This window comes from Ambystoma mexicanum, chromosome 1p, assembly GCF_040938575.1.
Source record: "Ambystoma mexicanum isolate Mex_15411 chromosome 1p, UKY_AmexF1_1, whole genome shotgun sequence".
NCBI classification, from domain to species: Eukaryota; Metazoa; Chordata; class Amphibia; order Caudata; family Ambystomatidae; genus Ambystoma; species Ambystoma mexicanum.
Window position 1 is genome coordinate 342,284,232 of NC_090921.1, and position 24,524 is coordinate 342,308,755.

General features: G+C 50.5%; 1 protein-coding gene across 4 annotated transcripts in view; it reads left to right on the forward strand.

Moving 5' to 3' along the window:
* The window catches only part of NCLN (nicalin), a 307,486-nt gene that overhangs the window by 85,215 nt on the left and 197,747 nt on the right, over positions 1 to 24,524 (forward strand). For all 4 annotated transcript variants that reach the window (XM_069648399.1, XM_069648383.1, XM_069648373.1 and 1 more), the window contains exon 3: positions 6,584 to 6,728. In XM_069648399.1, coding sequence (XP_069504500.1) covers positions 6,584 to 6,728 — 145 coding nt within the window. The remainder of the gene's footprint in view (positions 1 to 6,583; positions 6,729 to 24,524) is intronic.

Consider the following 24,524-nt stretch of genomic DNA (forward strand, 5'->3'; position numbering starts at 1 on the left):
TGCAACGCACTTTCCTCTTTCTCTGAAGAACATACTAGCCAGGAGGAAGGAGCTCTTCCAGAGATCTCCTCCAGAGGACCTGAAGGACTGCGTCAATCATCGATCCAGGGCCAAGGTAGGGCCACTCTTTTCCAGTGCACCCTGCAAGGGAGACTCCTTTCCAGGTACTCGCCTGTGCGGGAGGAACCGCTCAGGTTCACTTACCAGTGCGAGTACTGAGGCTAAATCGGCTACCGGCCGGCTGACCGAGGGAGTCAGTTGATCCTCCAGGTGATGGTGCTGGGGGAACCAGAAGGTTCTTTTACCGGGTCTTCACCGAGGGGCCACGCCGTAGTACCAGTAACATGTCGAAGGGGGCGAATATACGCAGTTCTACCAGCAGATATGCCGAGGGTGAACCGCCTACCAGGTCTCAGCCTGGGGAACAGGGTAGGCCTCATGAGCCACACTGAAGAGTCCTGGATGGGGCTAGGCCCGGTGAGCCAAGCAACACGATGCAGGCACGTGGAAGGCAGCTCGACAAAATGGCCGCCCTGTGCAGACATTTCTGACATCTGCCCGATCCCGCACCTAGGCAGGGAGCAGTTGGAGCAACGTCTGTCAGGGTGGGGACTGGTGTCAACCAGGTATGTGGCCTACAGCCTACCCTTCATTTGCACAGGGCAGGTTTCCGCTGCGTCCATATGGGCAGGGCATGCAATGGCTCAAGCAGTTGCTTGCTACCCCATCTATCGCCTACCACCCCTCTGGCCTGAGAGGACAGATTTTTTTAAAGGTTCCTCGGGTTCATGAAATCTCTTTGGATGGAGGGGGGGGGGGGGAGGTCATCCTCTGGGATGCCATCGGGGATGTGCTCCCGCCAATGGCTCCAGCGCCGCAGGCCCCAGTACAGGCGCCCCTGTTCACCCGTTGCTGCCCGCTCCGGGCCCCCAACTGATTGTGCAATCGGTTCCGTACCAGCTTCCGCTGCAGCCTCCGGCTATGGTCTCCACACCCCAGCCTTTGGCTACCAGCAACCCTCCACCTGTGCCGGACCAACCAGACTCTCGGGTGGATGAGGATGAGGAGGAGCCCAACACACTCATCGGCCAAGGCCTTCCATGAACATCTTGCAGGGCTGGCAGAGTACTGGGGCCTTCCTCAACCCGAAGTCGAGCAACCATCTGAGGGAATCCTCGCCTAAGTCCTCAAGCTACGTCTCTCGGCGCGAACAGGGATCCCGATGCAGAAGGACGGAGTCGCCTTCGCCAAAAAGGGCTGGCTCAAGCCCCACTCGGTTCCGATCAATCGAGGCCTGGACACCAAGTACAGGCATATGGAGAGGGATACTCTTGCTATCGGCCCACCTCCAGCTGCACTCTTCGGTGATCACTGCGGCATCACTATACGCAAGCCTGTCGTCCTCTGCCTCTTCCTCCGCGGCACTGCTAGGCAAGGAGAAGATCTTGGAGGCGTATGGGAAGAAGCTGTATTCCAATGTGTCTCTGCATCTTTGTCAAGCCAACGCGGATGCCATGCTGGCAGCCGTTACCCAGAGGCTTTGGCGGGAAATTGCCAACTTCCTCCCAGAGCTTCTGGCGCAGAGCCAATCGCGATTCAAGGCTGGACTGGCAGAGGCCAAGATGGTGGCACAAGACCTCCATGGAGTCCACTGTGGCCCACATTGACACCTCTGGCCGGACCATCTGCATTACCATGGACATGAGAAGAACAGCCTGGCTTCTTGCTAAATTCAACCCCGGAATGTCCAGGAACGCATATTAGACCTTCCGTTCGAAGGGGGTGACCTCTTCCACTCCACCAAGGACGAGTAGCTGGACATAAAGAAAAACAGCTCACAAACGGCCTAGTCTTCATCCATTCTCACAAAGACCACGCCCAAAACGTACACCCAGTCACAGCAGCGCTTGGACAAGGGGCGCACATACGGAGGGTTCCGCGGCTTCCAAGAGCAGAGGTCCAGGCAGTCTGACCGTTCACTGAGTCAACATCGGCGCAAACAACAAAAAGGGGATGAGGGGGAAGAGTAAGTGCTTTTTCCAGTCGCCCTCCTCTGCAACAGCCTCAGAGGGAAAGAAGGCATGACGTGCCCCTCCGGGTCCACGTGTCTCCAGTGGGGGGCAGGCTTGCTCTCCATGCACAGTTCTGGCACCAGAATTTTGCGGACCCCTCGATCCTCGGTAGTATCCACGGGGTACCGCCTACCCAACCCAGCCTCTCCTCACGCTTCACCCCCACTCCCATAGGTTGGGACAGCAATGCTTTTGGCAGAGATCCAGTCGTTCGAGAGCCGGACAGTGGAGGAAGTCCTAGTCTCCTAGCGAGGCTTAGGCTTCTACTCCAAGATTTTTACCATTCAGAAAAAGAACCAGGCGGGCCTGAGAGTTGTGCTGGACCTTTCCACCCTCAACCTCTCCCTACCTCTAAAAATTCAAGATGGTTATGCTGGCTTTAATAGCGGAGACATTGTGGTGCAGGGGAGACTGGGTGTGCTCCCTGGATCTAAAGGATGCCTACTTACACGTCACGATTTGGCAGCCTCATCGTTCTTATCTATGATTCAGGATCATGGGCTACCATTTCCAGTACAAGGTGCTTCCCTTTGGCCTCAACTCGGCCCTCGGGGTCTTTACCAGGCTGATGAATACAGTGGCGGCCCTCCTCAGGGACTATCTATTCGTACCTCGACGACTGGCTCGTCAGGGCTTCATCTCCGGAAGTGGTGCACTGCACCTCACACGCCCTCATGAACACACTTCACAATCTGGGCTTTTCTCTCAATCTCAAGAAGTCGCTGCTGCTGCAGCAGCCTACGCAGACTCTGACCTTCTTTGGGCTCATCTGTGACACAGGCTCAGTTTTTCCGACAGAGGACAAGATCACGGCCATCAAGAGGGCCACTGCGCACTTCCTCAGCACAGAAGTGACATCAGCCTGGTGGTATCAACACCTACTGGGTCTCATGGCAGCAGTCCTATTGGTCGTCTCCCAGACAAGACTCAGGATGAGGAGGATACAGCTTCACTTTGCGGCTTCATGGAACCTGGAACTGGGTTCTCAGGCGTAGATGTTCATCGTTCCCCTTCTCTTCACCTGGGCCTCACATGGTGGTCCAGGGACTGCAACCTGCGGATGGGCTAGCCCTTCCATCAACCTAACCCGCAGGTCACCATCACTATAGACTCCTCTCTCGATGGATGGATGGGGGGGCACCCTGGACAACCATTGCGTCCATGGCACCTGGAGCCAGCAGGAGGGCCATATCAATTGGCTAGAACTAAAGGGTATCTGGCTAGTGCTCAGAGCCTTCCTTATGGTTATCGAGGGCAAGGTCATCTTCAGACAACTCGACCAGCATGTTCTATGTCAACAAGCAGGGAGGCACCAGGTCCCCTCCACTTCAGACTGGCAGTCGGCATGTGGGAATTGCCCCTGGAGAACAACATCTACCTCTGGGCTGTCCACCTTCCAGGGGGAGTCCAACCTGGAGGCAGACAGGCTCAGCAGACTGGGACCGGACAATTATGAGTGGTAGCTTAACAACCTCGTACCGCAGGAGATCTTCAGCAGATGGGGACGCCCCCAGGTGGACCTCTTTGCCTCCTGGGACAACAAGACGTGCCAACAGTTCACCTCTTGGCAGGGCCCCAGCTCCCTCGGCAATGCATTTCGAATTCAGTCGAATGGCATGACGGCATACGCCATCCCGCCCACGCTGCTGATACACAGGGTGATATGCAAGATAAAGGAGTCTCGCCAACTCAGCGTCATTCTGATAGCGCCATGGTGGCCAGCCAGGCTATGGTTCACAGAGCTGCTCTGCCTCTGAGGGACCTCCCATTAGCCTTCCGGCGGGCCAAACACATCTTCTGGCGCAGCAGGGGGGCAGGGTCATTCACCCCACGCCACAGAAACTAGCCCTCAGAGAATGGTTCCTGAGCAGGTCATGCTAGAACACCTCAGCCTGTCTCATACTAATCTAGAGATCATAAAAGGAGCTAGGAGCAAAGCTGCCAGGGCCCAGTATAACAGCAAATTGACCAGGTTGTGCCACTGGGCAGACTCTAAGGGTAGCAACCCCCTTGCATGTACATTGGACGACGTGCTCTGTTTCTCGGTGCACCTCGCCCACTCTGGCGTGCATGTAGACACTTGCCACACTTACTTGGCAGCCATTGGGGCCTACAGAAACTCGGAGGAAGAGGTCTTCTCTTCCAACCCGATTGTCAAGAAGCATATAACGGGCTCGCCAGACTCTACTCTCCCATCAAGAGGCCACACCCTGTGTGGAACCTCAATATAGTGTTGGGTGACCTGCTGCACAAACCATTTGAGCCAATGGCATCAGCGCACATCAGACTGATTAAGACGGCCTTGCTAGTAGGCCTCACCACGGCTCGCAGGATAAGCGAAATCCAGACGCTGGCAGCCTCGGAGCCCTATACTATGTTTTACAGAGATGGTAGTCCTGCAGACACACCCAGCATTCCTACCTAAGGTGCCTTCCGCATTCCATCTGAACGAGGAAATGGTGCTGCATACGTTTTTTGCTGAGCCCACAGATGAGGCACAGGGGTTTCTGCACTGCCTGGATGCGAGGCATGCCCTGAACTTCTACCTGTACAGGACCAAGGGCTTCTGCAAGTCGGACACTCGTCACCTTTTCCGGATCAAGTCCGGGATATCAGGCCTCCATAGCCCGTTGGATGGTCTCCGCCATCAAAGAAGCTTACGAGGGGCAGCATAAGCCACTGCTGGTCAACATGCAGGCCCACGCAGTCGGAGCCAACGCAATGGCCATCGCATTCCTGCGGCATGTCCCCTGGCAAGTCATATGCAAAAACAAGGGGGGTTCTGGGAGTTTCTATACTCCCGTCCTATATCTGGGGTTATAGTCTTAAACTCGCCATCCTTTCACAGAAGAGAGATTTCACTACATAATCAAAACTTTGTCCTGCCCAAGGGCAGTCAAGCACTGAAATGCCTGGCAATTTCTTCTGAACAAGAGTACCAACAGCAACCCCAGACACGTGTTTCGGCCGGGTTGGACTTCGTCAGTGAGGTGGAGCTGTGCTTCTCTATGAACAGTGAGCAAGGGTTCCACGTCTGGATCACCCCTCGTAATTTAGGGTGAAAACCCAAAGCTACTTAATATGCAAAAACAAGGGTGGGTTCTGGGAGTTCTTAGAGGCACAGCTCCACCTCACTGACCAGGCCCAACAAGGCTGAAACGCGTGTCTGGGGTTGCTGTTGGTAATCTTTTTCAGAAGAGAATTGCAAGGCATTTTGGTGCTGGACTGCCCTTGGGCAGGACAAAGACTGATATGTAGTGGAAATGTCTCTTCTGTGAAAGGACGGTGAACTAAGACTCTGGTTGAGACTCTAACACGGGATATAGGCTGGTAGTAGAGAAACTCCCAGAACCTCCCCCACCCCCCTTTTTTGCCCTGGCAAGTCAAAAGCAGGGCGGCCACATGGGCCACCCCTTCGGGTTTCTGCAAGCACCACTGTTTGGATGCCTGCTCTAGATCAGACGCGGCTTTAGGACAGGCGTTTCTTAGAAATCCGTTTGCTTAAGGAGGGTCTCCTCTCCACCCTGGGGCTACACTCGGTTGTAATCACCCATGCACTATGGAGGAAAGAGGACAGGACGTAAGTGTAATTATAAGTTACTCACTGTAGTGACTAATGTAATCTGTCCTTAGTCCCCTTTCCTCCATACGTCCCACCATCCTTTCCCCGTGCCCCCAATAATAAAACCGGTGTCATTAGGCAATGTTAATCTATTGTCGACACGTCTATGAGGACTGAGGTGTGGTGGCGGAGTCAGGGCAGCGCATGCTCCCAGGGCTTCACCCCAACGCGCCTCTAAATTTAAAGGGGAAGACGTTTTTTTCTGGTGAAAGGTTCCGTCTCCCATCCCTTGGAAGGGACGACCATGCAGTATGGAGGAAAGGGGACTGAGAACTAAGAGTATGTTAGTCACTACAGTGAGTAACTTATCATTTTTGTCAGGACTTCGCAGCTAACTGTGCCCAATGTTGCTGAGATTTTAATGAGGGCTTTTGAACGTTGACCGTTGTTGGTTTTATATTTCCCAAGATGATAGAATACATATTTTTGATTCCTCTGAAAAGTCTGAATCCTAACTAGAACTAATACAGAATGTTATTCGATTTGACTTTGGTCCATTTGCTTTTGCTAGCTTAATATTTCCCGGGCATAGTGGGTAAATTGGGTTGTAGCTAGGTTGCTTGCCATTACCATTGGATTGCTATTGCATTCTTGCACTATGAAGCCATTCGGTAAGGATCAGAAGATGAAGATGAAGATGAAGATGAATTCATGTGCATCTGTTTCTCCATCCTGAGCGAGCTTAATGTGCTAACCCCTGCATTCTTGGAATTAATTTTGATAGTGTCATCTTGGTGCTGGGCAATCTGTTGTCTGCTTGGCTCTGGGAGACTGTGTGCTATTGAGTGCTATTGATCCCAGATATCTGCACATCAAGTTGTAGGTAGAAGTAATGTCTGCTGATTAATTAGCAACAAAGTAATATGTACACTTAATGTTCCCCCCCTAGCAATTCATGGCTATTGAACCAGAAATGCTTCTAATGGAAACAGCTGTGCCAGTTTACTTCGCAGTGGAGGACAGCGAGCTCATTTCCATATATGAGCAAACTCTTAAAGCTTCAGCATCTCAGGGATCTGCATCAGCAGCTGAAGGTAAGACCATGAGTACAAGGGGCTGGAATGTTCCATAACGCTGGGGTTCCATCTGAAGGCACAAAAGTCCATATGATCTTTGCAGGCAAGTGCTGGTCTACTCCAGGAAGCTAGTAATGGGGAGCGGGGTATTCGTGTAATCACGCAGCTGTTAAGTAATTGCAAAAACGCATGGTAAAGTATCCCTTTCTTTGATTTATGCGAGTCGTCTATGCATATTGCAAATCTGTCTTCAGGCAACTGAGGTTCGGTATCTAGAAACTTCTCACAACCATTAAAGTATTCCCAAGCCTTGTCCCTTTTCTGTCATTCTTGTGTAACTAACGTCTGGCTGGAGCATTTTATTAATTTTTCTTTGCCAGCCTTCAGTATCATGTGCTAAAAAATTCACCTTTTTAACCCGTTATTTTAAAAAAATTCATGGGGAACCCGAACACCACTTGATTGGTTTGGGCTCCCTTGCTGTGCTCGGTCGCTATGGCATTTTTGTGGGAAATATGTATGCCCCTCCACTTAATTCCCCAGCTACCACTGGCCCTAGTACTGTGTTGGGAACAGGGTGGGGGAGCCCAGGGACTTTGGTGGGAGCAGGATGGGCGGGAGCACTGGGATAATGGTGGGAGTAGGGTGGAGAGAGCCCAGGGTCTGCAAGAGTGCATCAAATACAGTTATGACATCACATAAAGGCACTTGCACCACAGTGCTAATCACTTGTCCTTTTGATGTAGGTAGCCATGGGAAGGGGGTTATATTAAAGTAGCCAGAAAAGAGGTTTAGGCCAAGAAATGGGTTGCACTATCGTAGTATTTGTACCCATCCCCTTTCCTATAGAAAAAGCACTCTGGTTATGACACCCGAAGGCAAAGAACACTTTCCTGGATTGGACCTCCTAAAAAAAAAAGATTGCTTTCAACCAAACCACTTTTTGCCTTTTATAAGAGTGGGGATACCTGCCCTTAGGGGATACCTCTTTGGATTTCAAGGCCAGATGGATTCCCCTGTACACTCAGTTGGGGGTGCAGTCTATTATAAAGTCCTCTGCCACCGAAATAAAGATGGAAGCTGCCAAGGAAGAGGACAGCTCTTCTCCCTGCCCACCTCGGGGCCACATATGGGGATGATGCTGCTTTGGAACTCTAGGTGCCTCTGCTACCTGTGTGTTAAAACCAGCATCCTGTTTGCTGGAAATGAAGGCCCCTCTGTAGACAACCTTCCTGTAATGGAAGTGAATAATAGAGACTCGGTTCGTCCTTGGAGATCCTTGATTCGGCCTCCCAGCAACTCTGCCAGTAGCTGCCCAGAACCCAGTTGGCCTCCTGGAGACCTCAACCATGCTATGCTGATTTAGAGCCGCTACCGGGCCTCTAGTACTGCTTTTGAAACTCTCTGACCGTCGCACGATTTACCTATTTTTTTTTTTTTTTTTTGTATGCAATCTCTTTGCCAACTTGAAGTGTCCATGCCACTGCGACTCAACCACCGGCTCACTGCTGTGGAAGCTACTCTGCCCAACAAAGTATAGTCTCAACTCGAAAGCAGACTCTACCTGCTGGCATCAATCGGTTTGCCTGTTTTGAATGTTGACTCGACCCAGTGGACGCATCATTTTGACTCAACTCAAACTGTTGGTACCCATCAACTAGGTCAATGTCGAGCATCAACTCCATTTACAGAGAGCCCCACCTTTCAGCATAATCACACCGACACACCTGTGGAGCAATGCGACCTCACTGTCAACACCAGCTCAACCGCAGAAAAGCCCAAGCAGACTAGCGCAGCTCTGTCAAGCACCGAAGAAAAGCAATGAATGTATTTGCGGTGATCCGGTCTCCCTTGTCCTACTTAAAGGGACTTCTAAGAACCCACTATTTGTCTTTTCAAGAGCCTTTAAAGTATGTGTGACACTTTGTTGCTGGATTAAAATGCCTGCACTGCTTTAATTACCCAGAGTGCCCCTTTTGCTCTCAGTCTGCTTTCGTGCGTTTTAAATCGCATGTTGATTTTATTTGTGTGCATTGTGAGGAGTTATACTTTTATTTTTTATTTATTTTTTAGAATCTTGATTGGACATGCTTTTTATTTGGTACCACTACACTATGGTTTTTGTTGTAACTATTTCACCCTCCTCCTGAACAGTATAACTTGCTCTTGGTCCACATTGCAAAGGAAGTATGCTTGTCTGGCTGTGTCTGTTTCACTATTATGATTGGGAGTACTGCGTGTGGGGCTGAGTAGGTGGGTTAGACACTACTCCTCCCTGTACTCCTGCAGGAGTTTTGTCACACTGGACCATCCACTGTTTGGGTAAAGATTTATTATTCTCTAAATGTCAATGCTTCTTGATGTTGGCAGACTTAAAGTTCTACTTCGTGGATCAGTTTAATGCTGTTTATGCTCCAGTGTCCCCCTGCAGCACTTATAGTGCTGGCGGGAGGAGGTTCCCTGAGCGATGATCCAATGTTTCTGTGCTCCTACCTGCCTGTGCGAAAATTCTACTTCTAGCTGTTGCCCTGAACTGCCACCTCAGCTGTTCAGTGCAGTTTTGTGTTTAGCTGCCCAAGCACCATCTGAACTAGTTGTCCTTGGTGTACTTTTCAGTGTAGAGCTGTGCAAGCAGGAAGATTGTCCAAAGGATTACTGTTACTGGTGGTCCTGGATGTTGCCAGCAGCAATACGATGCTTATTCTAGTGGGTGTTGGGAAAGATTTTACCTTTTTCCATTGCTATCCTTGGAACCGCAAGCTATTTGCTATGTCTTGAACCCTTTCCTGACTTTTAGAGCCAAGTATTTAGCTTCAAGCTACCTTTTTCAGCACTTCACTGTAAAGTGAGGTGTGCTGAAACAATGAAGTGGTACCCTTTGGTGGCACAGGTCAAGGGTACCAGTGCAGTGGAATTCTGCCCCTTTCATGATACTCTTGTATTGCTTTATTGTGCACACCTCACCTTACAGTGAAGTGCTGCAGAGGTACTTGGTATCTTTTTTTTATTTCTAGTGTAACATTTGTGATGCCTTGTAGATTTGTCCAAAGATAGCTGGTGGTAGTGAACCAAGTTCCTTTTTCTTTTTCCTACTGCACTTTCGTGCATGTTTTTTACTACATCTAGTGTGTGTGTTTCTTACTACATATACCAAGTATTCAAAATGGCTGTGCCATGTGGGTCAAGCCCCATCCTTTGGTCATCTCGTGCTTTGGCCGCCTTCCTACCCTCACATTCCGGAAACTCCATACAAGTCATGCACCTTCATGGGATCTAGCTTCAATTTCCAGGCAAAGTGAGGTGCTGTGTGACCTGGTTATAAATGTGGTTTGGGACTGTCTGGTACCAGTCCACACTCCATCCAGCAGATGTCTGTTGCTGTGCAGGTGCAAGGTTAGCAGCTCCCACTGATTAGACTGTGCTTACCTGTTTGAAAGGTGTAGCTCCTTGACATTTGGTGGGTATGGGGCATCCTCAGATGAAATTTAGGATAAAGTAGTTGGAACCAAGATACTGAAGAGGCAGAGCCTGTGCTGAAAATCCAAAAGGCTGCTGCTGAGTGACCTGCATTGCCAGTGCCAAGTTGTTGAATAAGATTTTCATAGCAATGATACATTTTCATGATCTGTGTCAAGCCCAGAACTTTTTGCATTTACTGATGGATTGTTTCCTTGTACCTCTGTGAGTGGGAACCTTTTTTCCACACTCACTGAATCCTTTAGTTTTTGTATGGGTGTCATTTTTAAGACTCTACATAGTCTTATAAAAGTTATATTCGTTGACAACCTTTTGGCAATAAGTGCTTAGTGTTGCTGGGTTGCCCTAGGGGCTCCCCTGTTAACTTTCTCTGGCGAACCTTGTGAGAACTACAGTTTCCAAGGGTAGAAAGGATCTTTGGATCCCTTTTACAATTTATTAGGTGAGACCAGCACCCCCCACTTTTATGTGGAGTGCTGGGGACGGAGTATCGCTTTCTCATTTTAAATTTAACATTTCTGTTACAAGGACAAACATACCTTTACTGGCTGGTGGCAGTGAACCTTTTTATTAATTCGGTGCACTTATACCACGGGCTGTTTGCACCCATACCAAAAGGACACCAGTCTTCTTTTTTTGCCATTTTAGTGTTCCATGTCCTTTCTTCCTTCCCCTGACATCCAGGGTGGGAAATTCCTTTGAGTGATAGTCCTATGGACTCCCCGCCAAGGCTCCAGTGTGTCTGTGAAGGCGAGAAGCAAGGGAGGAGTCTAAAACTCAGCAGTCCTTTGTCTTCCAGCCCGAGTGTGACAATCCAGTTCAAACTGGGAGGCTGGCTGTCGTGAAAGGATTGCCAATTCCACCCCCCACGCCCAAGTTTGAATGTTGCAAGACTGTTTGGCTCGGTTCCTACATAAGTCTGATCCTGGAAGCGGAAGAGGTAGTTTACCACTGGAACCAAAACCAAAGAGAAATTTGCAGCTGAAACGATTTCCAGCGGCCGGAGAACATGCTGTGTAAACAGAGCCTTTTGTTCTCCAGCATAGGGTCTGGCATGGATTCACATGATCATGAATATTCCCTGTCGTCAGGCTGGGAATCCTCAGTAAAGAAGAAATTGGTTTCAGTTTCACTTCTAAACTGTCTCTCACCTAACAACCAATCACTGGTCTCTGGGGTCATACTGCCCCCAGCCAGTGACTTCCCTCTACCTAAGCCCCTCCTCTGGCAGCCATCTTCAGATTTTTACCGCACGTTCAAGTGTTGGGAGTCCTTGTGCTTAGCTCTCGAGCTTTTACTGTGTTTTTCTTTCTTCTTCTTTTTTTTTTTTTTCTACTTCTAAGAGTTCTACTCTATTTTTCCAGTCAATCGAGCCTCAAGCGCCAATGATCCATCCTCCAATTAACGGGGACCCGTTTTCGGATTCTTCAGTGCCCCTAAAGGGCAATTTATCGTAGAGTTTCTTCTTGGAGGATTCAAGGCCTACCCCGCGTGGAGATGGCAGAAGAGAAGGAAGACTTGACGCCTCTGTTCAGGATTTGTCTATCTACTTGGACGATGGGCACTCCATGTGCCTCTACTGCCTGCCTGTATTCCGACCCAACGCACGTGGAGGATGACTGTGCCTTTTGCCAGGAGATGGTCCACCGCACCATGAAGGACCGGTGCAGGCGCCTCACCGAGTGGCTCCAGGCCAAGGCCCCTGCTACGGGTGAGTCCCGGCAGCATGCCCTCCCCCCAGCCACAAGAAGAAATCTGAGCGGTCTTCTAAGACCTTTGAGGGCGCCGCAGCGACGAGGGTTCAACAGAAAGCCAAGCACCACTAGTCGACGGGCTCTCCAGTGGCCAGGGCGAGCGCAGCGTCTCCGGAACCTTCGACCACGAGCCAACACTCCGATTAGGCTAAGGACAAGTCGGACCACCCGGGTAAGCGTCTGGAGAAGCACTGGACGGACCTGTCGGAGAAGGCCAAGGGGAGCGGGGCGCTGACCCTCCCCCGAAGGTGAAGGCCCCTAGTTCAACCAGGGTCATGCAGGCCGTGATTCACCAGGCAAAGCTTTCCCTTGAAGGTGGTGGCGGCGTCCCTAGTGAAGGCCACAGACGTGGGTTCGCAAGGTACGGTCCCCAAGGCGAGAGTTTCCCTGCCTGCCAGGAGGGAATAGTCATTCCAGCCCATTAAGACACCGGAGACAGTGATGCCCACCACCCCCCCTGAGACCATCTCCCCTGGTCAAGAAGGGGGGGGGCACGGTAGTCCTGCAGGGCACAGACATCTCCTCTGAGGAGCTGTCTACGCTCCATACCATCTTGGAGAAGAAATTCGTCGAGGCCAATGCCTACACGAGGGACCCCAACGAGGGAGACGTCGAGAGTGGCGACGAGACCGACGAGGAGGAGCAGGAACTGGAGGAGTTGGGAGAACCCTACACTGCTGCCTCTGTCGCTCCCACTTCCGCAACCCCCGGTGGACATCCTCCAAGCACTCCACACCTTGTGTTCGGAGATTCGGGCGAGGATGCCCCTTCCGCCAATGGAGGATCCCGCAGCGCTGGTAGATCCAGCTGCACTGGGGCCACCTGGTGCGCCCCCCTACTAAGAAGAGGGTTCACCCTCCACCGCCTTTTCACCCATCACCTCTCTCTCCTCCACAGAGGGAGGATACGGACTGGACACGGCGATGACTGGCACGGACGATGACGGCGGGTTAGGAGACCTCCCGTCTCTGCCACCTAGAGCCTCACTGCCCGACGAGATCGGATTGTTCCATGTCATGATCTCTAGGGCCTTGGACCTGTTTCAGCTGACCCCCGAGGAAAAGGAGGGGTTCCTGTACCAGCGGAGCGAGGCAAAGAGGAAGACCGCGCTGTGGATTCCTCTATTGGACGACATTTGGGACGAGGGGCTGTCCCTTATGAAGAACCAGTCCTCGGACAGCGAGCGGAAGAAGTTGGACGCCATGGGACGACGAGTCATCTCATAGGCAGCGACGACCATCAAGGTTGGCCAACACCCTCGCCATCGTGGTGCGCTACGACAGGAGCTCTGATTTAAAATTGCTCCCCTCCTGGACTTCCTTCCCGATGACAAGAGGTCTGAAGCGCTGAAGATCCTGCAGGAGGGCCTGGTGGCATTGGACCATGCCATTACAGTGGCCACGGACATTGCAGACACAGGATTCCGCCAAATGGGCAACAGCGTTTGCCTTCGTTAGCGGGTATGGTTGAAGGCCACCAACTATCGCCAGGAGGTGGTCGCGGGTATTGGACATGCCCTTTTGGGGAGAATTTGTTCGGAAAGACTGTGGCGAGTCCCTTCAGGCCATCAAGGCGGACACCGAGACGGCTCGTGCCTTGTGCACGCTGCAACAGCGACTGCCGTCCTTTCAGAAATCCCAAGGTTCCTTCAGGGGCTTCGGCGGAAGCTCAGTGTTGCCATCAACCGTCCCGCTCTTCGTCCCAGGAGGCCTACAGGGGCTGCAGAAAGTCTGGAGGTGGTTGCCGTCGTCGCCAAGGTCCCCAGGGCGGCGCCGCCAGGACAAAGCAAGACTGAACAGGCTGTCATCGGGACCCAACCTGCGCACCCTGGTGGGAGGCCGGCTGGCAAACTTCGTCAGCTTGTGGAAGTCCATCTCCACCGACCGTTGGGTGCTGGACGCTCTGGCCCATGGACACCCTGGAATTCCAACGAAGTGTCCACGCATACCACCAGTGGCTAGGCAGGAAAAGCACGTCCCTCAGCTTCTGCTGGAGGTGTGGGCCATGCTGAAGAAGGGAGCTGTAGAGTTCGTTCCAAAGAGGCTCCGGGGCGCCAGAGTGTACTCTCGGTACTTCCTTGTCAAGAAAAAGACGGGCGGTTGGAGACCCATTCTGGACCTCCACCGTCTGAACAAGTACATCAGATCCCAAAAGTTTTGGATGGTCACCCTTCAGCACGTGCTGGCAAAGCTGGAAGAAGGGGATTGCCAATCGTCGCTGGACTTGGAGGACGCCTACTTTCCCATTCACAAGGGACACCGCACGTTTTTGCGCTTTGTGATTCATGGGCAACATTATCAGTTCAAGGCCCGTCCCTTCGGATTGAAGTCGGCACCAAGGGTTTTCACCAAGTGCCTGGCGCCAGTGGCGGCACAGCTGTGTCTACGAGGGATCCACATTTACCCCTACCTGGACGACAAGCTCATCCAAGCGAAATCTAGTGAGACCGCCGTCGCTCACACGGCAGAAACCATCCAGCTGCTGAAGCAGCTGGGGTTCTCAGTGAACTATGCGAAGTCTTGCTTGGTGCCATCGCAAGACGTGCTGTTTCTGGGGTCTCGACTCAACACGGTGTCATGCCTGGCGCGTCTCTCTCGGAGGAGAGGACAACGGCCATGCTGGCAAAGTACAACGGCTGTTCACCCTGAAGATCGCATGGGTGAGGTCCATCAGTTCCCTTCTCGGCATGCATATACCTCATTCGGTTGTGCAGGCTGTGGATGCGGCCACTGCAAGAGTTCCTCAACGCCCATTGAATCCAGGTATCAGTAAGCTTATAGAACAAGATCTCTCTCGACGAGCATTTCCGTCGAGCGATGCGGTGGTGGGGAGTCTGCACACATCTGTCGGCGGGTGTGGATTTCCAGATCCCACCTCATCAGGAGACTGTCACGACAGAAACCTCCCTGGAGGGATGGGGCGCGCACACCGGAGGTATCCACGTAAGAGGCTTGTGGCTACCAGAGGAGAAGTTGTTGCATATCAACGTTCTGGCGCTATGGGCAGTGTTTTGGGCCCTAAAGTCTTTCCTTCTGTCCCACAAGGGCAAGGTGATGCGTGTCTTCACGGACAACACCACCACAATGTTCTACATCTGGAAACGGGGGGTCGGAGGGGGGTTAGGGGGGATCCCCAGATCCCCAGCGCTCTCCAGAGAGGCACAGGACCTATGGCACTGGGCTGTTGCCCAGGGGATGTTCCTCGTCCCATGGCATCTGTCAGCCTTCTGGACTTGTCTGCGTCCCCTCCAGTCAAGCTACCGGTGGCCACAGATCTCTTCGCAAGGAATGGAGGCGCAATCCTGCACCATGACCAAGAGTCGCAGAACTTGCAGGCCTGGCTCCTACAGCGCTAGAGCTTGGAGAATACGATATCCCCGCGGACTGCAAGGAGGTGCTTTCCAAGGCTAGGGTTTTGTCTACACTGAAATGCTACGGACATAAGTAGAAGAGGTTCGCCGTCTGGTCCGTGCACTGAAAATTGACCCTCTACGGATTACGGCTCCGCAGGTGCTGCCGTATTTGCTGTCGCTGGCCAAAGCGGGGTTGGCCCATGCCTCCAAGGTTCATATGGTGGCAGTCTCCCGCTACACCAGAGCTTCGAGACGGTCGTCGTTATGGTCACACCGCCTGGTCAAGGAGTTCATCAAAGGACTTTTCCGTTCGTTCCCGCCAGTGAAGGCTCCAGCCCTGGCGTGTGGGAGCTCAATGTGATGCTGACTAGGCTCATGGGTCCTCCTTTCGAGCCTATGCATTCTGCGCCACTGAAATTGTTGTCATGGAAAACAGCTTCTTGTGGACATTGCCTCTGCACAACGAGTGGGAGAGATCCAGGCCCTTTCTTGTAAGCCACCTTACTTGACATTCCACGAGACAAGGGTGGTGCTATGGACACACCCCTCTTTCATGCCCAAGGTGCCGTCGGACTTTCATCTCAACGAGCCCTTGGTGTTACCCGTGTTCTTCCCGACGCCTTCGTCGCCGGCTCAGAGGACTTTGCACTCGCTGGATGTGGCTGGAGCACTGAAGTTCTACGTGGACCGCACAAAGAGTTTTCGGAAGACGTCACACCTGTTCATGAACTTTGGCCCTGTGAACCAAGGGAAGGCCCTCTCCAAGGCTTCCATTTCCAGGTGGCTCTCCGGCTGCATCACCCATTGACAAACCGACTGTTGCCTGGCCGTCTGAGAGCCCATTCGACCAGAGCGATCGCTGCAACTATGGCGTTCCTGTCTGGTGTGCCCCTGCTGGACATCTGCAGGGCTGCTACGTGGAGGTCGACACACAGCTTCACAAGATTCTACTGCGTCGACCGAGATTCCAGGGAGGTGTCTAGAGTCAGCAAGGCAGTGCTGCGCAACCTGTTCACTTGAAGGTGAGCCTGGTTAGGAGGCAAGAGGTGCTTAAAGTTGAGCCTTGCCACCTCCCGTGGTTGTGCATGTGTGTACTGCTATTTATTCATGAATATGTGAATCCATGCCAGACCGCATGCTGGAGAAGGAACACATTACTTACCTGTAACTGTTGTTCTCTAGCATGGATTCACATGTGAACCCTCCCACCTACCCCTCTGCGTCTCTTCTCTTGGTCCTACTGCCACTTAACATGCTACCAAATCTGAAGATGGCTGCCAGAGGGGCTTAGGTAGAGGGCAGTCATAGGCTTGGGGCAGTATGACCCAGAGACCAGTGATTGGTTGTTAGGAGAAAGCCAGTTCAGAAGTGAAACAAACTGTTTTTTTTAATTTTATTTTTTTTCCCATAACCAAGGATTCCCAGCCTGACGACTGGGAATATTCATGAGGATGTGAATCCATGCCAGACCCATGCTGGAGAACAGTTACAGGTAAGTAACTTGTTCCTTACCCTTTCCAATTGCCCTGGTGACTCCAAAAGCAACGAATCCGGCCCTGAGCCTGGCAAGATCCATTAGATTCAAAACAACCTGCCTTTTGAGCCATCCCACGTTGTTTTACTTTCCTTAAATAAGCTGTGTGCCTTCTTAAGTAAGTATTCGCAAAGTCTTACTTTCCTTAGAAACTGTTTCGCCATTCTAACAAAGTAGGTAAAGGGTTAACTTGCTCACCTATGAATTGGGTTCCGCTCTTCCCAAAAGTAATGTTGGTTTCACCTTATCTTTTTAGGATAATTATGAGTGTCCCCAATTGGGTCTTGCTTCCCCTGACTTGCTGTTAGCCTGTCCAGAATAAGTCTGCCTAGGTCATACTTAACTTTTAGGTTGCTGGTAGCTCCTGACAAAAGTACATAGGTTTCACTTACCTTGAGCAGAACTGTTATCCTAAAATAAGTTTGTTATTGCTTCCCTTAGTTTGTGAACCGAAAAGCAGCTGTAATTGAATATTACACCCCAAGGTCCAACTCACCTAGAATAACTGTTATCCTGAATTGGAGTCATAGGTGTTATACTGTTACCAGAATAAGTGTTCCACTATTCTGAAAAGTATATCATCCAGTTGACTGACTTTGTGATTGCTTGCGGAGTGTGTCAGTACAACTGATGGGGTCGACAACTGTGGTATTACTAAAAGTAAGCAAAAAGTAACTATTGGTTTTGACTTTCCTAGAACTACTGTTGGGTGTTCTAAATTAAGTTCTATGCTTTTGTCTGTGCACCTTAAGCATAGTGTTGTTTTTCTGGTTATAGGTCAAAGGATCGAAAACAAAAGGCGCAAATGCCTTTTTTTTTTTGCTCCAAAAGGACAGAAAAAATTGTCTTTGTTTTTTGTTCTCCCCCAACCCCCGTTAGCTTTTTATAAAAACTTTTTATACATACTACACTTAAAAATATATAAATAAAAAAAACATTCAACCCTTTTTTTTTATCCTTTTGGATTTGAACAAATGGGCATTCGATCCTTTATTTTCGATCCTTTCGCTGGACACCGTTTTTCTATGATGTGTTGAAATGATCTGTGATGGTACTGATTTCCCCCAAGATTTATCTGTGTCTACCTGTATTTAAATAAACCATTTATATTTACAATGCATGTTTCAGTGTTTCTTTGGACCATTTGTATTACAATTCCTTTGTACTGATTCTACAGCCCTCTCTCCCTCCTAAAATAAGCCTGGCTGCTTAGTCTACGCTACCCTGAACTCATGTGATACAGCCTTCTACTATGAGTGGAGTCTTGTGCTGCCTAAGTTGAAGAAAACTGTCCTAACACAAGTCCTGGGAAAGCCCTGCCTCCATCTGTGGTCCTTGAAGACCCTTTCAGTGGTTTGACCTTTGGGCTATTGGGACAGTCCTAACATCTGCATGATAAGACTGCTGTGGGGCGTGTCTGTGCCCATGTGGGCTGCTAGCCTCAGCAAAGGCATCTTGGTTGCACCAATTCTGTCCTGAGATGGTATTATTTGTGGGAATTGCCCCTCCGTCCCCCCCGCACACTTTTCCCTCCACCATAATAACTAGCTGACTCACCCGCTGCCATGCAGAAGGCTCACATTTTGAAAACTATGCAACAAGAGCAAGACTTGAAATGTGATCACAATCTCGCCAGGTGTTCTCCAATACATGACCCAAGGAAGAATTCTCTTGTGAGCAGACACCAGAAGTGACAGTCTTGAGGGGAGTCCAAGGAACACACAGGCTAGCATGGCGGGGAAGCCGTGTTGGAACTGTGCATTGCCATGACAGGGCCACCTGCTTCCAAGGTAGTGCCTCTCCACCTTTTTCATCTTGGCCCACAGACCTGCAAGATGGGCAAGAGCAAGGTGGAGGAGGAGACTGAACCAGGAGGAGTAAAGTCGAGGAGGAAAATCTGGCTTTTGAGAAGGAACTTGGTACTGAATGAGACAGCGCTGTAACATCATTGGCATCTGGGGCTTTGGCTGAAATCTATGTCCACGCCAAAAGCCTGAGAACAGAGCGTCCTAGTTTGAAAGAGGAACCCCAAAGTGGTTGGGTGGACGTCTGAAGTTAAATGGATGCATGACTATTGCAGGTTAAGATTCCTTGCATTCTCTCCAGAGATGTGCATCTGAAGAAATAGAGAATCATTTTGAGGCCTGGCGATAATGTAAGGTGGGTTTTTCCACAGCCCTCTGGTGAGGGGTTGAGAAACAATCTATTCTATCAGACATATCTCCAAGCAAAAGATCTACCAAACTCTTATAGGTAGCTAAGATCGCGCAGTCAGGATACACTCAAGGGAGGAAGGAAGGTTGACATGGAGCTCGTCTCAATAGAGTCCCCTACTCCAAGAGAATAAACTATGCAGATTTGTAAAAAAAAAATGTATAGTCTTTAATCTATGATCTCACATAAACGCATAAGTGCATGAATTACAATGAGCCAATATAGTGTGTGTGTGTGTGTGTGTGTGTGTATTTCTGATGCTTGTAAATCTGCTTAGAATCGCATGCTTTGCATATAGTCCGACATCTAGTAGTAATTGCGGAGTATTGCATCTTTTTAAGATCGAAAGGGGACGTCGACATAGGCGCTCCTGTAACACTATCCCTAATGTGATGTGTAGTGTACCCAAAATCCCTCGTGCGTCGAGGTCCCTCAGATTGTGTTTTTTTTTTTTTCCACCCATCTAGTTGGTTGCTTTATGCAGAGTTCGCAAAAGTTTAAATGGCTTATTGCTCACTTCTTTGTCGCAAGACCGATGGTCGCCTAGTCTTCGCTGCTTCTTTTCGACAACTACTTCGTGGACTTCTACGCCGAAGACATCCACTAGTGCTTTTGGCGACTGGTGCGTTAATCGATATTGTCGAACAAGTGCCCTCGGCCCTCTGGCCAGGCCCTTGCAGTAGGGAGAGTGGGGCTCTGGGTTGATTCATTCTTGAGAATGCATTTCCTTTACCCTTCTCTTCACCTCTTTGGTCTAGCTTCCGTCTAACTCTGCTATTGAAAGGATGCCCGTTAAATTGTGTCAGTTGTGTAACGGAAAATTCCCCTGGAAAGACGCCCATTGCTGTCGCAATAGGTGTTTTACCTCGTGACCACGACTAGTGTTGTAAATCCTGCAAACTCTTTTGTCCCAAGACGTTCAAGGACAGGCGGACAAAGCAGTGGGCAGCCTACACAATGCAGGCGGAAAGTTGTTCCCCGGTTGACGCCGTCGCTTTGGATGACAAGCACTCCTGCGACAGTCGGGGCTCCCACCTGGAAGCCATAGACCTTTTGGTGGAACCCTCCGGTTCCCAGATGCCTGGCCCCGACAGACAGGCCGCCAACACTGTTATGGGGAGTTAACACCCCAGCGAAAACGGCAGACACGCACCACCTAAGTCAAAACACACAACTCCTAAGGCCTCCTCGACGGACAAGTCGAAGGGCCAAACGCCAACAGGCCCGCCATAAACTTTGACCATGCCTGCCTACCTCACGGTCCTGCACCCTCCTCGCATCCATCTTCTCAGCACGCGACTGGGCTTTCCTCTCACAAGGGCGTTCCCGCATAAAAGCACACAGCTACTGACATGACGTCCAAGGGCGCACTAGTACCTAAGGCTTCGGCAGACCCGACAACCACGATGACGCTTACAGGTGCGTCGAAATTCAACCCCCGAAAATACGTGAGTATTGTCGCAGCTATTATTTCGACAGCGGAACACCACAAAGGCACCCCCTCTCATCCAGAGGAATACTCTGAAGCCCCCAAGCCTCTCTCTAGGGCTTTATCAGGTACATCTCCCCCTTCTGAACAGCCCTTTCCTCCTGCAGACCACTCTGCTTCATCCCAGAGATTTGAGAATTATATGGACATGATGGCCCAATTCATAGACTTCTCTGAATACATTCCACCCATGAGGCCTAGGGAGGAAGATGATTGAGAACAAGAAGAAACCTACAAGGACAATCCTTTTGATCAGGACACAGCTGACCAGGACCCAGACTGGGATCAAGATTCACCAGCAGATCAGGGACCTTGGCTCTTACCCATTCATACCCAGGACCCAGATGTTATTTGTCAAGACCCGCCTTCTTCACCTCACAAGGCAGTCATCACAAATAGATGACCAAATGTTATTTAATGCCATCCTGACGAGAGCCTCAGATCATTTTCGGATTGCTACACAGGAGGCTGTCAGGACTCTGACTTCGTTGAGAACATTCTAAAAAAAAAAAAACTCCCACTAGTCAGGATATTTCACTTCTTAACTAACACCTAGCTCCTCCTTTGTCTCCTTCCCTTACAAGGGCAGTTAACCCACTGGTTAAGTTGTTTCTCCCCTCCCCATCTGACCCTATGCATATTTGAGGTCATGCCACACTGGACACGCTGGTTGTTACAACCACCATAAACATGAGGTTGAGCAGCATGTTTGTGCCACCCAATTTGACTCTGCATTCTATGCTGCTGCCACCTTGCAACATGGGGCTATGCGATCTGTTATGTCTTCAAGCACTTATACAACCAAGTAAGTCGCCCTGTACTGTAACACAAGGCGTATGTTTGTATGTTTTCTGCAAGCACTTGCGTAACTAAGTAAGCTCTCTTAACAGCGCTGCGATGTCTGAGGGATGTTGTGCGCTTTATAAATGCAAATAAATAAAGATGGCAGGGGGGCCACTGTCCACGGCGGAGGACCCCGGATAAGGATTGCAAAAAACTCTATGCCCTCTTGAAAGTATTACCACATCTGCGGCCTATTCAATCAGGATTGCGAATAATACGACCCTGCTCGCTACTCCAAGAAGGCTTCCAAGAGGTCCCTGAACCCATGCGATTTAGCCTGCTGTCGGCCGTCATTGAGGGCAGACAGGTGGCCCATAATATATTAAAGAATACTCTAGACACTGCGGGACGCACTCTTAACACAAGGGACTCTACTGAAGAGGCATGTCTGGCTGAAAAACTAGGCTTCAAACCAGAGACTCAAGCCTACCTGATAAACCCCTAGAGGAGTCCAACCCATTGGTAAGGCGGTCGATGATGCCTTGGAGATGGCTAAAAAAGAACATGAGATGCTGAAATCGCTCAACCAGATTACAGTCAAGCCTCCAACAGCGGGGATGTTCAAACTCTTGTTGCCTTCAAGGTCAGTCCTTCTCCTGATCTTTCCATGGTCAATATGGCCCTGGCAGTACCTCATGGTCCAACAGCCAGTATCAGCAAGGAGGGCAGCGCAGAGGCAACGCTGGAGGCAGAAACTGTACTACGAGGCTCCCTGGCCTCCACTTCAAAGTGACTCGCCAATCCGTGTCCCTCTGCCATGCCTCCAAGGTCAGGGCACGTTTGCCATTCATTCTCACATGGGAGGGGGATCACATCAGAACAGTGGGTGCTAAAGACAGTCGCCCACGGTTATTGCATCTGGTTCCACCAGCCACCTCGATCACCCACCAAAGAGCAGACACTGATCACCAGCACACTTGCAAATCCTGCTGGCAGAGGTGCAGATCCTTCTGGAAAAGGGCACCGTAGAAGTTGTCCCCATTTACCAGGTAAACTAGGGTATTTATTCAGTGTACTTCCTTGTACCCAAAAAGGATCTCACCATGCGCCCTGTGTTAGACCTGCACCCAGCGAACCAATATGTCAAACCCAAAAATTCCAAATGAAGACCATGCAGGAGGTAATTAATCCCACTACTGGTGTGGGGGAATTACATGACCACATTGGATATGAAAGATGCGTACTTTCATATTTCAATGGTTCAGCACACAATACCTAAAGTTCATGTTCGAAGACACCCACTATCAGTTCAAGGTTCTTCCCTTCGGCATCGATTCAGCTCCACGGGTGTTCACAAAGATACTGGCGGTAGTAGCTGCACCTGCGCAGGCAGTTCATTCCAGTCTTTCCTTAATTCGACAACTGGCTCATAACCGGGGATTTGTACGGAACATGCCTAGATACCCAGAAGAAGAGTTCTTCTTCAGCCTAGGTTTCTCGATCAACGAAAAATTCCAGTCTACACCCTGGATAAGTGAATGTTTTTGGGGGCTCTAGTTCCGACCAAAGACGGCCTTGTCTTTCCCTCCGAGCTGTTCCAGAGCCCTCACGAGGTGACCGTACACAAAGCTGTGCGACTGTTGGGGATGATGGCCTCCTGCATCTGCCTAGTTCCACACCCACGTCTGCGCATGCGCCCCATGCAAGAGTGGCTCTCCAGCCAATGGTGTCAGTTCAGTGGACAATGGGACGATCTAGTGGGTGTCTCGGCAGCCTTCGTTCAGTTCCTGCAGTGGTGGTCAAGGGAAAACCTCCTGCAAGGGAAAACCTTCACCACCCTGCAATAGAAGCTACTCTCACCAGACTCATCTCTGACGGGGTGGGGGCTCGCCTTCAACAGACGGCGATCAGCGTGTGGTCCCCAGCTGTAGCATCCAATCACATAAACTTGTTGGAATTGCTAGCAGTGGTCAAGGCCCTGAAGGCCTTTCAACCATACCTCCAGTGAAATACCAGTTCTAGTCCTCGCAGACAGTACTACGGCCACGTATTACCTGAACAAACAGGGGGCCACTCAATCTCTAGGGCTGTCCGGAAATGGGCTCTCAAACACAAGATGTTCTTCCTGTCACAACATGTTCCAGTGGAACTCAATCTTCTGGCGGACACACTCAGCAGAGACTTCCCCCTTCCCATAGAGTAAGAGTGGCAACTACACGAGGACATTGTACTCAAAATCTTCGCAGACTGGGGATTCCCAGGGATCGACTTGTTTGCAACTCTGGAGAATGCACAATGCCCAGACATCGCCTCCAGGTACCCTCAGAACCGCTCCAAGGGGTAACATGATCAGGGAAATTTGTCTGTGCTTCCATTCCCCCTCCCCTTCCCCCCCTCCCGATTCGCCTGCTCAACAGACTAGTGCACAAGATGCACTAAGAGCCAATCAGGAGGATTCTGATGGCCCCAATATGGGCCTGTCAGCCTTGGTTCTCACATCTCATTACAATGTTCGTCTCCCCTTCCAGGAAGCTGTCGTGCCCTTACAACATGTTATCTCAAGACAAGGGAGCAACACTACACCCATGCCTTCAAACTCTAAATTTAGCAGCCTGGCTCCTGGCGGTCAGTTCAGGCATGTCCAACTCCCTCACAAATGTATGGACATACTCTGGGAAGCATGGAAACCTAACAGAGACTTCTACTCCAGCAAATGGAAACTCTTTGTTATCTGTTGTAATAACAAGGGCATCAATCCTGTTGATTGCGCACCAAAACATATTGTCCGGTACCTAACTTACCTTTCAATTCCCTTAAGGTCCACTTAGCAGTGTTTTCATCGTACACCATGTCCCAAAACAAGGCTTTGTGGTTGAAAATTCCAGTCATTAAAGCGTTTATGGAGGGGGTAAAGAGGATCCATCCCCTATCTCAAACCCAGCTCCCGTTGGAACCTGAACATTGTAGTTACCAGATTAACGGGCCTCCCTTTGAAGCAATGCACAAGGCGAGCCTTAAAGCACTCACCTACAAGACCGCCTTCCTGGTGGCGAGTTGGTGAACTGTAGGCCCTTTCAGTTCAGGACCCTTTCGTCACACCTCACAAAGATAAGGTGGTCCTGCACACTCACCCAAGGTTTGCCCCTAAATTCATATCAAAGTTCCATGTAAACCAGTCCATAGAACTACCCACTTTTTTCCAAACCCCACT